Raw genomic sequence first — 14661 nt, forward strand, 5'->3', positions numbered from 1 at the left:
CCCAATATCTCTTGTAATACATTTTGAGTTTTGAATGTATCATACTCAATGTATATTTTATGATCATGAGCATCTCTTGTGACACCATCTGTTACAATTGGCACACAGCACCGAGTTCACCTCAACACCTTTCCCACAATAGCCACATGGCCACTCTCAGACTACTTTTTCCTCTGCTCCCCCTCCCCATCGTTGGTAAGTTTCGTTGTGCTTATTTTAATTTTCAGCCCTCTTCTCTTTTTTCCAGTCTTCCCCCCATGTAAATATTTCCTTGACCTCTTTCCTTAGAGTCTGCTGTAAACACTAGGTCATTTGCACATAAGTTTGGCTTTGCTCATTTTAATTTCCAGTTCTTCCTCCGTGTAAATATATCCTTGTCCTAATCTAAAGTCTGCTACTGTAACCTTAGGTCATATTGCGCATAGCAAGCGCGTGGTCTCCCATTCTTACTCTTTTGTGGCTTCTGCCATTGGTTCTGTCCATTACCTGATGGAATCCTTAAATGTCAAGTATGCTAATCTTAGGCTCGACTTTGGTAGACAGAAGTAACAGGATGAAGACCTGTAGGAAGATCTAGACAGTCATGAACAAAAAGGCTTAGAGGAAGACCTTGACTTGATAGTTCAGGAAGAAAAATACCACACTCCAGAAGAGAGCGGAATGAACTCATTTCAGTGTGACCTCAATAAGGGAAAATATTGATTATGACTTGCGTAATCTACATTTACTTTTTCATTCGCACCTAAGTTCTTAAAGTGGTGTTATTTTATATAACTTACTTTATATAGGCTAAAATTGTTCCATGTTTGATGAATATTCTAATGCTTTCTTTCTTTTCAGGTGATCAAAGGATAATTTCTCTATACTTATTCAGTCTAGGTTTGGGCTTAATAATGTAGTGATGTAAACCTTTTAATGGCCTAATCAAAGACACTTGAAAACTATTCTTATGATTTATAAAACATTTAGGGTGAAAAAAGTGAGATCAAGCTGATATGTAAATGTCCACACAATACAGTAGGCACTATACTCACAAGGATATGAAGGATAAATTTTTTCTGTACTAAATAGATATTGAAGTAACATATTTCCTGTCATAGTAAAAAGCAGCTTGGATTCATATTGGGAGTACAAAATTTATCATAAAGGACTTAAGGGGGCCGGCCGGAACCCCTATATATGGTGGTATAAGGCGAAAAATGCAAAGTCATGAAAAAATTCATGGAGCTTCATATGGCATTTGAGAATACGTATACGAAATATTTCGTCAAAATTCCTCTTACTTTCGTAGTTACAGGGTAATTAGTAAACATAAACTCAATAAGCCTAAAACATTCATCCGTACAAGAAAATGCAATATTTTATGCATTCAGCTTACCTGTCAGATATATACTTAGCTATAGACTCCGTCGTCCCCAGATAGAAATTCGAATTTCGCGGCACACTCTACAGGTAGGTCAGGTGATCTACCGCCCCGCCGCCGGCTGGTGCGGGAATAGAATCATTCCCCGCCCGTTTTCTAAGACAGATTTTCTATCTATCGGCCGTGACAGCAACATTGTTGTTTGTTACTCCTGATTTGATTTTCGTATTTTTCATCGCTATGATCTTCTAAGCCGGTTATTTTGGTGACGTATTGGATCTTTGGTTTGGCATACTCTTTCGTGGACTGTTTTTTGGACTTGGTTTTGGATATTTTTCTCATGATGTCGGATTCTAGCTTTACGGTTAGAAGACAGTGTGTAAATGAGGGATGCATGTGAGGCTACCGAAAGCTTGGTAGACCCTCACACAGTTTGTAAGGGGTGTAGAAGGAATGAATGTTCAATTTCTAACACCTGTGATGAATGTGTAAATATGAATGAGGAAGAATGGAAGAATTTAAATTCATATTTAAGGAAATTAGAGATGGATAGGGCTAGGAAGGCTTCCTCCAAAGCGTAAGTAGGTCTCGCTCTAACGAGCCTATTAAATTAACTAACCTAACCCCAAACCTCTATCTTCTTCCTCTAGTACTAAGACTGCAAATCCGGCAACGGAAATTGCAGATCTTAAAGCTGCGCTACAAGGATGGACGTCAAATGCGGACGTTGAAAGGTAAGCACAGTGATAGTGAATTAAGTGTCCCTAGTGCAGTGGAGGGTGCGTCTGATCGGCTCTGTCTCGCTCCCAGGCCTAGACCTCTTCCAAGCTCACAGGCCCAGAGGAGAAGGAATGTCGAAAGCCTTACGGAGGTTACGGAGAATCCCCACCGATCATGCGTCCCCTCGGCAGATTCTGTGACGACCCGAACTGCCAAGGATCGCTATCGAAAAAGCATCCTAAAGAAGGTGTTTTTCTTCGTCAGATTCTTCACCGAATGTAAGGGGATGGAGTTCTGATGAACTGTCACGCCCCTTAAAGAGAAGTTTGGAAGGCTCCAACTTTGGATTCAAGCCCTGAGCTTTTCTCCGATCTATCACCTTGTGAAAAGAAGAAAAGGAGATTGGTTCCTAAACGGAAATCGGAGTTTCCTTCCGCTTCTAGACTCCCTCACCTGAATCGGGGAAGAAAAAGAGAGTGCGGCTGCAAAAATTATCCTAAATGTGCAGGAGCAACTTTCGGCCTTAGTAGGAGTTTTTACTAAGGAAACTCCCAGGAGAAAGGACTCTTTCCTTCCTATAAAGAAGATACGAAGGGAAAGAAAGAAGAAACGGAAGTTTCGGCTTATACTCGGAGGAGTATGAAGAATGCGCCAAAAACGCCAACGTGGCGCAATGCGCCAGATGAGTTTGAGACTCCATACGAGTCAGAAGAGCCAGAAGCGCCAGATGCGCCAGAAGAGCCAGCCTGGCGAAATGCGCCAGAAGCGCCAGAGGCGCCAGATGCGCCAGAAGCGCCACCCTGCCGAAATGCGCCAGAAGCGCCGGAAGCGCCACCCTGCCGAAATGCGCCAGAAGCGCCAGCTTGGCGCAAGGAATCACGAGCGCCAACCCGGCGCAATGAGCCACAAGTGACAAATAAGAGATGGACTTCTTCCAAAAGACAATTAAGCCAAGAGGATTTGTTTAGCTTTCGGAAGGATAAACCTTTACCTGACAAGGACTCTAGTTGTCGCACAAGCGGCCGTATTCCTTGTCAGGACATAGGTGGTTCCGGAGAAAGTGATAGGAGAGGACATCCTTCGTCTGACAGGAGAGAAAGGTGTCGCACAAGCGGCCATCGCTCTTGCCAGGAGAAGGATAAGGTCGTTTTGCAGGATCAACCTATCTCTCGTAGGGACGCAAGTTATCGCACAGGCGGTCGTCGTTCTTGCGAGAGTGGGGTGGATGTTGCAAGAGGCCAGTCTCCTACTGGAAATAAACAATCCTCTTCGGAATTGGATTTGGAAGAGATTTCGGACTCTGAAGATCACTCGGCTCCGGTTTGTCAGATTACAAGACGCTGGCAGCCCTCTTACTTCAAGAGTTTTGGGGACTCTTTAAGCCCTACTGCTCCTCCTTCTCCAAGGTCCTTGTTTACAAGCACGAAGGTCCCGAAACAATCATCTTTTATTAAAATGAAGCCAACCATTTCCATGAACAAGGCTCTCCGATTCGTAGGAAATTGGTTGGAATCCAAGGAGAAGGCGGGGAAGACAGTCTTTACCTGCCCTCCTTCCAGACTATCAGGGAAGAAGGGAATTTGGTACGAGACGGGCAAACCACGGGGTCTAGCTCTCCCGTCCACTGCCGAAGCAGATTTTTCGAATCTGGTAGATTCGTCTAGGAGACAAGCCTTGTCATCAGCAAAGATCACATGGGGGACTTCTGAGATGGACCATCTCCTCAAGGGATTGTTTAATGTCTTAGAAGTTTTTTTAACTTCTTAGACTGGTCCCTTGGGGTGTTGGCCAAAAAGACACAAGAGGGAGGAATCTCTTAGTCCAGAAGTCCTTCATAGTGTTCTTTCCTGTATGGACAAGGCGGTTCAGGATGGATCAGGAGAGGTGGCCTCTGTTTGGAACTGGTATTCTGAGAAGAGAGTCTTATAGCTCTTTTCTGACAAGAAAGCAGTTACTCCTACTCAGAGGTCATCTCTTCTGTATGCTCCTCTGTCGGACCAATTGTTTCCTTCAAATCTTGTAAAAGAATTTCTCATTTCTTTGACAGAAAGGCCACACAAGATCTCTTGGCCCAATCTGCAAAGAAATCGAGGACTTCGGTCCTATTAAGAGAGAGACTCGGGCTCCTCAACAGCCCTTTCGAGGAAGTACCTCGCCAGACCCTCTTTTAAGAAGAGAGGAGTGCAGAAGAGAGGTAGGCCTTCCTTCAGACCTATCAAGAGAGCTAAATGAGACAACAGTCCTTCAAGCACCGTATGGAGCCAGACTTCGGAAATTTTCCGAAGAATGGGCTCGGAGACAGCAGAATTTGGTCCCTTTCCGTGGTAACAAAGGGATATATGATCCCCTTTCGGAGCAGACCTCCCTTGACTACGAACCCGAGGGAACTGTCAGCCCAATACAGGGACCCTGCCAAGAAAGAAGACATTATTGCAACTGGTAGAACAGATGTTTGCAAAAGGAGGCCATCGAAGTGGTTCGGGATCCGCATATTCCCGAGGATTCTACAACCGTCTTTTTCTGGTTCCGAAATCCTCAGGGAGGGTGGAGACCGGTCCTGGATGTGAGCGCATTGAACCGATTTGTGGAGAACACAAAGTTCTCTATGGAAACATCAAAATCGGTCTTGCGGCTCTTCGTCCAGGAGATTGGATGGTCTCCTAGATCTACAAGATGCATACTTTCATGTCCCCTGCATCCATCATCGAAGAAATATCTCCGATTCATGATGCAGGGGAAAGTATACCAATTCAGAGCCCTATGCTTGCGGCCTTTCAACGGCCCCTCAAGTGTTCACGAGGCTAATGATGAACGTTGCGAGATGGCTACATCTAGAGGGGATAAATATATCCCTTTATCTGGACGATTGGCTAATAAGAGCAAATCGGAAATTCAGTGCTTGAAGGACTTGGAGAAGACTTTGAACTTGACAAAATCTCTGGGACTGCTCGTGAACCTCGAGAAAATCACAATTGATCCCCAGACAGAACATAGTCTATCTGGGGATACAGATGGATTCTCGGGGTTTTTCGGGCGTTTCCTTATCTCAAGACAGAATTACTCGAGGCTTAGAAAAGATCTCGAACTTCTTAGGGAAAGAACGGACCTCGGCGAGGGAATGGCTCAGTCTGCTGGGCACCCTTTCCTCGTTAGAGCAGTTCATTTCCCTGGGAAGATTAAATCTCAGACCTCTGCAATTTTATCTAAAGAGGATGATGTGAGTCAAAAGCAGGAGACTTGTCAGACGTTTTTTCCCATCCAACAGAGGATAAAATCAGACCTAAAGTGGTGGTTAACCCCATTAACAAGAACGAAGGGGTGTCCCTCTTGATTCGGAACCCTCACCGAGTGTTGTTTTCCGATGCCTCGGAAACAGGTTGGGGAGCAACACTGGGTCCAAAGGAAGTAGCAGGTGTTTGGACCGCAGTACACAAACTACTCTGCACATCAATGCGAAGGAACTCCTGGCAATTCATCTAGCCCTGGAATACTTCGAAGCGGAAGTCAGAGAGGCGGTAGTTCAAGTCAATTCCGACAACACCACAGCTCTGGCTTACATCCGGAATCAAGGGGGCACTCACTCTTTCTCTCTGAACGAAATAGCGAGAGCTCTATTAACCTGGACAGAGGAACGGGGCATTATCTGCGTACAAGGTTTGTCCAAGGAGTAAAAAAACCTAAGGGCAGACAGGTTGAGCAGAAAGAACCAGGTTCTCCCGACAGAGTGGATGCTCCACTCAGAAGTCTGCAGACAAATATGGTCACTCTGGGGGAGACCCCAGATCGACCTGTTTGCCACGTTTTCTCTCCAGGAAAATAGACAACTTCTGCTCGCTAGAAGAAGATCCCAGACCCCGCACAGCGATCGATGCCTTCCTCATCGATTGGTCAGGCATAGATGCATACGCCTTTCCCCATTCAAATTGCTGGGGGAAGTAGTAAGAAAGAAAAATTTTGTGGCATCGGAAGGAATGAGAATGACTCTAATTGCTCCCTTTTGGCCTTCCGAATCTGGTTCACAGAGGTACTGGAATGGACGGTGGACTTCCCCAGATCTCTACCAGACAGGACAGATCTGCTCAGACAACCCCACTTCGAGAGGTTCCACAAAAACATCCAAAGTCTCTCCCTGACTGCCTTTCGACTATCGAAAGACTGGTCAGAGCGAGAGCTTTTCAAAGAAAGTGGCAACTTCAATTGCTAGAGCCCGCAGAGCCTCTACCCTGCGGGTTCTACCAATCGAAGTGGGAAGTTTTCCGTAGATGTGGTAGGTCGAAGAAGCTGTCCTCTTCCAATACCTCTGTAACCCGAAATCGCGGAATTTTTGTTTCTCCTCTTCCTTCTTTTTTTCTTAAGAATAAAATCCAAATTGGCCGTATCAACTATCAAGGGAATATAGGAGCATGCTCTCAGCTGTTTTTTTAGAAACAGAGGGCTGAATCTCGAGAATAATAAGGATCTTCATGATCTCATCAGGTCTTTCGAGACTAAGAAATTGAGCTCATCGATTCCCCCGAGTTGGAACCTGGACGTTGTCCTAAAGTTCTTGATGTCAGACAGGTTCGAACCTATAGATAAAAATCTCATTCAGAGATCTTACTAGCAAATGCATATTCCTGTTGGCTCTAGCAACTGCTAAGAGGATCAGTGAATTGCATGCTTTGGACTCTCGGTGGGATTTAGAAAAGACTCGGCTGTCATTTCTATCCAGGATCTTTTCCTAGCGAAGAATGAGAACCCTTCTAAACCTTGGCCTAGAAGTTTCGAAGTCAAGGGACTCTCTTCTCTGGTAGGAAGAGAGTTGGATCGTCCCTTTGCCCAGTCAGGACCTTAAAATTTTATTTAGAAAAGAAGACACAGCTTCAGGGATGTCGACAAGGTCTTTGGTGTTCGGTAAGAAACCCCAATGAGACCGATGTCAAAGAACGCACTGGCATTCTTTGTCAGAAATATAATTACCGAAGCTCATAGGAATTGCCAAGAGAACTCTTTAAAGCTGCTGAGAGTGAAAGCTCACGAAGTCCGGGCTGTGGCAACTTCCCTTTCTTTTACGAAGAATATGTCCATGAGAAACATTTTAACAGCAACTTATTGGAGGTGCAATTCAGTATTTGCATCCCACTATTTAAAGGATGTTAGAATAACATCGATAAATGTTTCGCTCTTGGACCTTATGTATCAGCGGATACTATGCTGGGAAATGGAGCAAACGCTGATCCTTAAAATTTGTTTTTAATATTTTTTAATAATTAGTTTTAATATTGTTGTTGAGTTGTGGGTTGCTTGAAAGGATGTTCGGGGATGACTCCTTTCAATCGTAGTACTAACCCCAATGAAGGATCAGGTGATCGGGATTAGTGTCGTGCTCTATGATCATGCCATAGGCAAGGTGTTTTGTCATGTAAAGTGGATAGGACCCCATTGACAAAGATCCTAAGGTTCTGAAGCGTAAGTATGGGTAAGACCCCGGTTAACAGACCACCAAGAACTCTAGCATGAGGTCACTACCTCTCTGAGGCTCTTGAAGCGATACGGGCTCCTAGGCAGTAGCCATGAAGTCTTTCGCTAACACAGGTAGGAATCAAGGTTTTTAATTTTATTACCTACAACATATGTTGTTTCCTGTCTATTTCAGTAGATTAGCTGTCTCTTACCCTCCGCCAAAGGTGCCAATCAGCTAAGTATATATCTGCAGGTAAGTTGAATGCATAAAAATGTTATTGTCATGATACAATAAAGTTTTATGCATACTTACCTGGCAGATATATACGGTGTCATGGCCCACCCGACCTCCCCTCAGGAGACAGGTGGAAGAGAAAATCTGTCTTAGAAAACGGGAATGATTCCTATTCCCGCCACCAGCGGCGGGGCGGTAGATCACCTGACCTACCTGTAGAGTGTGCCGCGAAATTCGAATTTCTATCGGGGACGACGGAGTCTATAGCTAAGTATATATCTGCCAGGTAAGTATGCATAAAACTTTATTGTATCATGACAATAACATTTCTTCTGTTATCGTAAATTTTGATAATTATTGGCAAAGAAATTGTGAGAAATGGCATCTGTAGAGTTTCCGTGGCTCGCATAAGCGAGTATCTGGTTCAATCATGAATCAGTTGGACCATAGACTTCAAGTAGATTACACGTTCGAGTTTCACCTCGTGACATTTGCTTGCTTTTACGTATGTTTATGTATGTTTCGGCAATAAGTTCGTCATGCCAATGAGGAAAAGACAAGGAAAACATCTCGCTAACATACAGACGAAGAAAAATCGCTCAAGTATTATTACAGAATATCATAATATACGCGTAGTTAGTGAAGAGAGAGGGGAGGGTTGCTTAGTAACGCCCCCTTCTTGCCTGACAGCACACGTCACACTGTGGCCAAGGCTACGATCTTTGAGCAAAGAGATCTTCATTTATGATAAATAACATAGTTTTGGTTTTTTAAATACCAAAATGGATAGAAATCATAATATCATGATTTATCAAATTGTCTTTGTAAAAAGAGTTCACCTTCGAGTCTCACCTCTAACATTCTCTTGCATTTACGTTTGTTTATCTTTGTTTCGGCAAGAATGTCGTCATGCCAAAGAGGAAAATACAAGGAAAACATCTTGCACTGTTTCTCAACCTTTTTCTGGTGGTGGCCCCCTTCAATCCAGTGCAAGTTGTTGTGGCCCCTCCATGCCAACTCTGAGTTCTTACCCCCCCCACACACACACCCGCCTTCCGTCCATCACCTTAATACGCCTAGGGAAGGTATATTAATGGCCCCTGAAAAAATCTCATGGCCCCCAAGGGGGCCATATGGCCCACGTTGAGAAACACTGCAACATACAGAAGAAAATTCGCTGTAATAAGCCGAGTTAGTGAAGGGGAGAGAGGGGGTTACGTAGGAAGCAGTGCCCCATCTTGCCTCAAGCAGTGCCCCAGGCTACGATATATGAGCAAAGGGATCATCATTTATGATTAAATTATGATAAATAAAATAGTATTGGTTTATTAATACACAAAAAAGAAATATACATTCATAATAATCATTATTTATTAACATTGTCTATAGAAATACGAAGGAAAACTTTGAACGCCCGTATCTCAAAACTATACTTATTGACCTTCAAAATCTATCTCCTCACTTAGTTTTAAAGCTATAACATTGGAATTTGGTATGTAACTCAGAAAGACATTATAGAACAATCAAATAGAGCCCTTTTTTCCAATTTTTGTTTTGTCTTTTTTTTTTTTATAAATTTTTTTTTTTTTCTCGTGATTTATAGGGTTTATTTTTTTACCATATTGAAAAATTCATATCTAGCAAAAAAATGACTTTTAGAAAAAAAACTCTCCATTTGATTGGAGGTCTACATCAGGTCTATATATGGTAGTAATCCCAGGTCTTAATATTAAATATCAAAGGAGGAGATAGAATTTGAAAAATGGTTATTTTCGGGATAAATTGCCCTGGCGTCACAAAACTGAAGGTCAGAGGTGAAAATCATATGCGGTTTGGAGATGTCCCAAGTCACCTTATTAAGTGGTATGAATGTCAAAGTCCTGTCGTTAAAAAACGGCATTAGCCGGCCGGCCCCCTTAAGAGACAAGTGCCCAGCACTAAGGACGAGACCTATTTTCTCCCCTACTCACATGGACTGTAATGCTCAAACAATACCCAATCTTGGCTTATCTTATCCAGATTAGTTCATATAAGTAGCTTACCATCAACAAAGCTTTCATGGTGGCATCATTGCCTTTTATCCTAAGAAGTCCATCAGTGGGGGTGTCTGCTGTAATCTTTATTTTCCCAGCTTCACTCAAGTAGTGGATTGTTCTTTTCTACGCTTTGTAGTTATTACTGTAACACCATTTATACTTTCACATCCAGCGATTACTTTTTACAAAATATATTACTAGATTTGACCAAAAGTTCTGAGGTCACTGTAAAGTATCAGATGCCCTCTTTTGGCATTGCATGTTGTGCAGGTAGAAGATGAAGCTGCAATGAGGGTTTTTTTTTTTTTTTTTTTTTTTATTACTATGTCCTAGGTACATAACTGGATTTATTTTTTATGTATGCAATTTAATTGGCTGTCGTTTTCAGGTACTGCAATACACTATGAGCACCACAGCCTTATCATTGCCTGCAGATTCTGAAGTTTATGAAAGCATTACGAACATTGCCGTATGGTTACAGACTCACAGCCATTCAGGGCCCCAGTAAGTATCACACATGGACTTTTTTGGAATTAAATTTGTTTTTCTGTCAGTAAAAAAAAAAAAAAAAAAAAAAAAAAAAAAAAAAAAAAAAAAAAAAAAAAAAAACAACAACAACAAGAGGAGGCAGAAGGAATAAGGCTTTTTGTGAAGAATTTTCCAGTGTCCAAATTATGTATGTACTGAAGCATTAAAGCCTTTTCGCAGTTGTTACTGTAATGTACGCAGTATACTTTAGAAGTAAGTCTCCCTCAAGTGGGGAATGACCCAACATCTCTCAGATCTCTTTTCTGTAGTATATACTGTAGACCATTGATCTGTTAATTCAATGTCTTCCACATTTTAGTCTTAATTTGGTAGTTAAGATTCACTCTTGCTTATGCAGACAAACACCAGAAGAAATAACTGCTGAAGACTTGGCTGTTGCCGTGCCAGGGGAATGTCTTTTCCCCGAACTCTGGGCTGAAAATGAGGAAGCTACACATGAAGAAGAAAAGGGCATCCTTGTTTACACTGATAGTCGTGAAGGTAAAGTGATTGTAGTTTCCTTGCTGTGTTTGTGTAAAGGTTTAATATTTCTCCACGTAGCAAGTTTCTTTTATTCTTGGCACTTGAGCTACCTTTGACTTAAGCGTCTCCATGTAACTGATGAATATTTGATGGTAAATTCTCAGATGAGTGCACTTTATATATTCCTTACAGATAAATACATATGGCTCAAAGGAGATTGGCATCCATTAGAAAGAGTATTAAGTATCACTTCGCCAAAGGCAGGATGGGTTCGGGTAAGTGTCTTCTTATCAGTTGGGAAAGTTGATTCATTCAGTTTATGTAAGACAGCTATGGTTTACATTTTAATGCATGGTTATTGTTGCTAAGTTGAAATTGTGAAATATATGTGATCTTTGCTCAGTGAAGTTATTTAAACACGTAGATAGAATAGGAAATTAGCTTTAGCTTCTAAGTGGAAAAGTGACCTATTGCATCAGAACTTTTCGTGCCTGGGTGAGCGTCTCCTGGTGCTTGTGCTGACGCAGTTGGACTATGCTGCTCGCGAGGCAGAGGCTGAAGTGCCCTATGGCTGCTGTCCTCTTGTAGACCCCACCTATCTCCTCTGGCATCACCACCGCCCAGCTGGCATGTGCTCGCTCAAACGCAAGGGTCAGTTGTATGCTTCGACCTCATTCTGTCTCCTGTTGCTTTCAGATTTTGTTGTGGAGCAGTGGATTAAGTTGTTTTTGCATGGTTTTACAGCACTGCTTGTATTATTATCTTTCACAAAGATTTTATTTAGTAAAGTAATTGAAGGAATTATCAAAACTTTTCTTCAGGATAAAGAAGTGTTTAAATTTTCACTTTTTTTACTGTTAAGGATATCTACAATATAAAAACTTAAGTCTATTTTCTTTAATCCTGGGGCAGAATAGCTTACTAGTACAAGTATTTGCACAAATTTCATACTTCTTAGGTACAAGCATATGGGGAGGAGAAGACGTATATGCTTGTGATACATTAGATACAATGTATGTGAGGCCTTGCGCGAGACGACAGGGCCACTCTTTGGCCTTGTTACGTACTTTGGCTGCAGCATTGCCTCCTGGTGACCACCTTGGGTTGTCCCACCCAGTGTCCTTAAGTATGTGTAAAGGTGAGTTTTTGCAGGAAGCATCTTCCGATAACCTATTTTTATCAAGCTAGTCAATTAGATTCAGCTGTAACAGACAAATTTTTCAATATTTATAAAAGGATATATTCTGCTTTTTGTAATGGTTAGCAGTACAATAAATTTAACATTTAAATGAAGGTCACAGCTCATGGAGCTTTTTAGGAATGTTTTCACAAATACAGACAATTGTTTAAGAGTTTGAATTGTCTTGTCAGTTACTGAGGTTATAAAGTGCCAATAAATGGAATCTTGCACTTATATAGACTACAGTTCTAGGAAATACGCACCTGAATTCATTGATAGCTAAGTAAACAGTTGGTAAAATAGAATTTGTGTAAGATTTCAGCAATGGGCAGTACGTATAACTTATATAATGTAGATACTTTCATTGTATGTGGGAAGGATGCTCAGGAATATTGGAAGGAATAGAAATGTCTTAGAAATTCGAACCTCTTGAATGTTTGGTAATTTAGATTTTGCTTTCCAGTACTTCTCAAATTCATTCAAGTTTATCCAGAACTCCGCGATGCGTTATGGACTTTAGATGAAGATGGTGAAGTCTCTGGCACAGTTAGTTTGATGCTTGGGTCTCTTTTGATGCGTGGTGCTTTAATTGGAGCTGGCACAAATAATCGTTCTCAGCCCATGGAGGAAACACAGCAGCCTATGGATCAGGTTGATCAACCAATGGAGCAAACTTCACTTCAGCAAAATGATGAAGCACCAAATTCACAAAAGCAGATCCAAGAGGACGAGGGCGAGCAGAGTCCATGTGATAACGTTCGTCAGAAGTTGCATCTACTTGATATGTACCAAATATTTCATGTTATCTTAGCAGCTAAGATTACTCGAGATTTATGTTATTTATTACTTTGTTAATATTTAATTTCCATGGGAAATATTAGGATAAGCAAATTATATTTGTATCTTATTAGTCTAGTGGATAGACAGTATGCTCGTAAATTACTTATTTACATAGGCTGTTTTATAAAATAAACAAGTGTATTTTACTGAGCTTTGAATCCCTAATTTTTGGGTGAACATTGAGGACAACCCAAGTTTAGTAAGAATAAATCATCTTCATACTGGTTTCTCACATTAGTCAACTCTGCCCAAATTTGTAGAAAAGGTACATCTCGTATTTTGAGCAAATCTCTCTACTCTGGTAAAAAACTACTTTTGTGGTAAGTATTGTCTTACGATTTTTATATTTACTAATGGTAAAGTCCAGGATTTTTTTAAAGTGTAGTATTTCAATGACAAGATTAGTAGCTAAATTCTCTCTACCAAAATATGCACCAGTTTTCACGAGAAAACTGTTTGTAATAGTACCAACATGTCGCCACAGAAATGTTTCAGTTTCATTGGCTAATGGTATCCTTCAAAAATATCCTTTTAAAAATTCTCCTGTAAGGCAAAATGACAATTTGTCGAAAATTGCATTTTTCCTAACTATACAAACCTGAGGTCCTTTAACAATAGGAAGTAGCTAGCGGCAGCTGGAACGGTCGTAAGCTTCGAACAAGGGGAGAACGGTAGTTAACTGCTTGTCCGATCGTCGCGCGCCGCGCGACTGGGAGGTAAACAAATCACTTTTGCTTTTGGCCCATGCAAAATACGCAGAGTGAGGGGTGGCATGAGGAGGGACTTTATGTTAAAGGACCTCAGGTTTGTATAGTTAGGAAAAATGCAATTTTCGACAAATTGTCATTTGTTCCGATACGTAATACAAACCATCGTCCTTTAACAATAGGAAGACTCACTTCTTGGTGGGTGGAATCTGAGTCTTTTGATGAACAGACTGGTGTTCGTCCATCCCTGGAATGCCTCCCTGGTCGTAAGAGCGAGGGAGGATCCAAGCCTCTGTCCGATTGATCGGGGTGTGCACCGCAGGATCAATGGTCAGACCTCTGGGCCGAGTACTAAGAGAGAGGCAAGCGTATCTCTTCGTACCAGCATTGTAAGAACTTTTCCCTTACATGAGCAAATGTAAAGTAATGGGTTTGTCTCATGTTGGCCTCCACTTTCTCCCCCTTGTTGGAGAAAGTGGTGGATATTTACTCCTATCTCTAGTTAAAGAGATAGGATGGAGCTCTGTTTGAATAGCTTACCTGCATCGGACTCCTATCCAGCAAGGTAACGACCGTATCCCTCTGCCCACAGGTAGAGGTAGAAAAAGATGGTGAAGAGAAGCCAGTCACTCCCTCATTCACGCAGTCATTCTCCCAGTCATACCAGGAATCGATGCTGTTCTGCCCTGCCGGGTCCGTCTGGGTAAGCTTACACAACGTGTTGAGCAGGCCACCAACAGGTCCCAAGGAAAAAGTATCCAAGGACTTGTGGGCAATATCCCGAAGGTAGAAGGACGTGAAGGTGGTCTGGTTGGCCCAGACACCTGCCTTCAGGACCTGCGCCACGGAGAAGTTCTTACAGGTGAGAACGCTAAGGAGGGTCCGATACCTCTGACTTCGTGGGCTCTCGGACGGAGCGTACGGATGTCGTCGCTACCATCAGCTCGTACGCTCTCCTGATCACCTCACGTAGCAGAAAGAAAGCGTGTTCTTGGAGACTTCTTTTCTTTGGTGACCCCAGTGCTAACGAAGAGGCGTCGACACTCAGGCCTGAGCTGTCGAGTTCTCTTCAGATAGCGCCGTAGCGCCCTCACAGGACAAAGCAGCATCTCATCCGCATCGTTATC

General features: G+C 42.2%; 1 protein-coding gene across 1 annotated transcript; it reads left to right on the top strand.

Annotated features, from left to right (window-relative positions):
* The first annotated feature begins 10152 nt into the window (after positions 1-10152).
* Positions 10153-14324, top strand: LOC135207440 (soluble lamin-associated protein of 75 kDa-like). Its single transcript, XM_064239165.1, has 7 exons — positions 10153-10300; positions 10683-10825; positions 11000-11082; positions 11287-11458; positions 11766-11945; positions 12451-12743; positions 14127-14324. The coding sequence occupies exons 1-7, from the start codon at positions 10200-10202 to the stop codon at positions 14322-14324; spliced, it is 1170 nt and encodes a 389-aa protein (XP_064095235.1). The 5' UTR covers positions 10153-10199.
* The last annotated feature ends 337 nt before the right edge of the window (positions 14325-14661 follow it).

The sequence above is a fragment of the Macrobrachium nipponense genome, chromosome 32 (assembly GCF_015104395.2).
Source record: "Macrobrachium nipponense isolate FS-2020 chromosome 32, ASM1510439v2, whole genome shotgun sequence".
Taxonomy (NCBI): domain Eukaryota; kingdom Metazoa; phylum Arthropoda; class Malacostraca; order Decapoda; family Palaemonidae; genus Macrobrachium; species Macrobrachium nipponense.

Excerpts from the sequence above, each read along its gene's own strand:
- LOC135207440 (XM_064239165.1), top strand. The coding sequence starts at position 10,200 with ATGAGCACCACAGCCTTATCATTGCCTGCAGATTCTGAAGTTTATGAA. Across the intron at positions 11,083-11,286 it reads CAAAGGCAGGATGGGTTCGG|AACTTTTCGTGCCTGGGTGA; the intron begins GTAAGTGTCTTC and ends CTATTGCATCAG. Across the intron at positions 11,459-11,765 it reads GTGCTCGCTCAAACGCAAGG|GTACAAGCATATGGGGAGGA; the intron begins GTCAGTTGTATG and ends CATACTTCTTAG.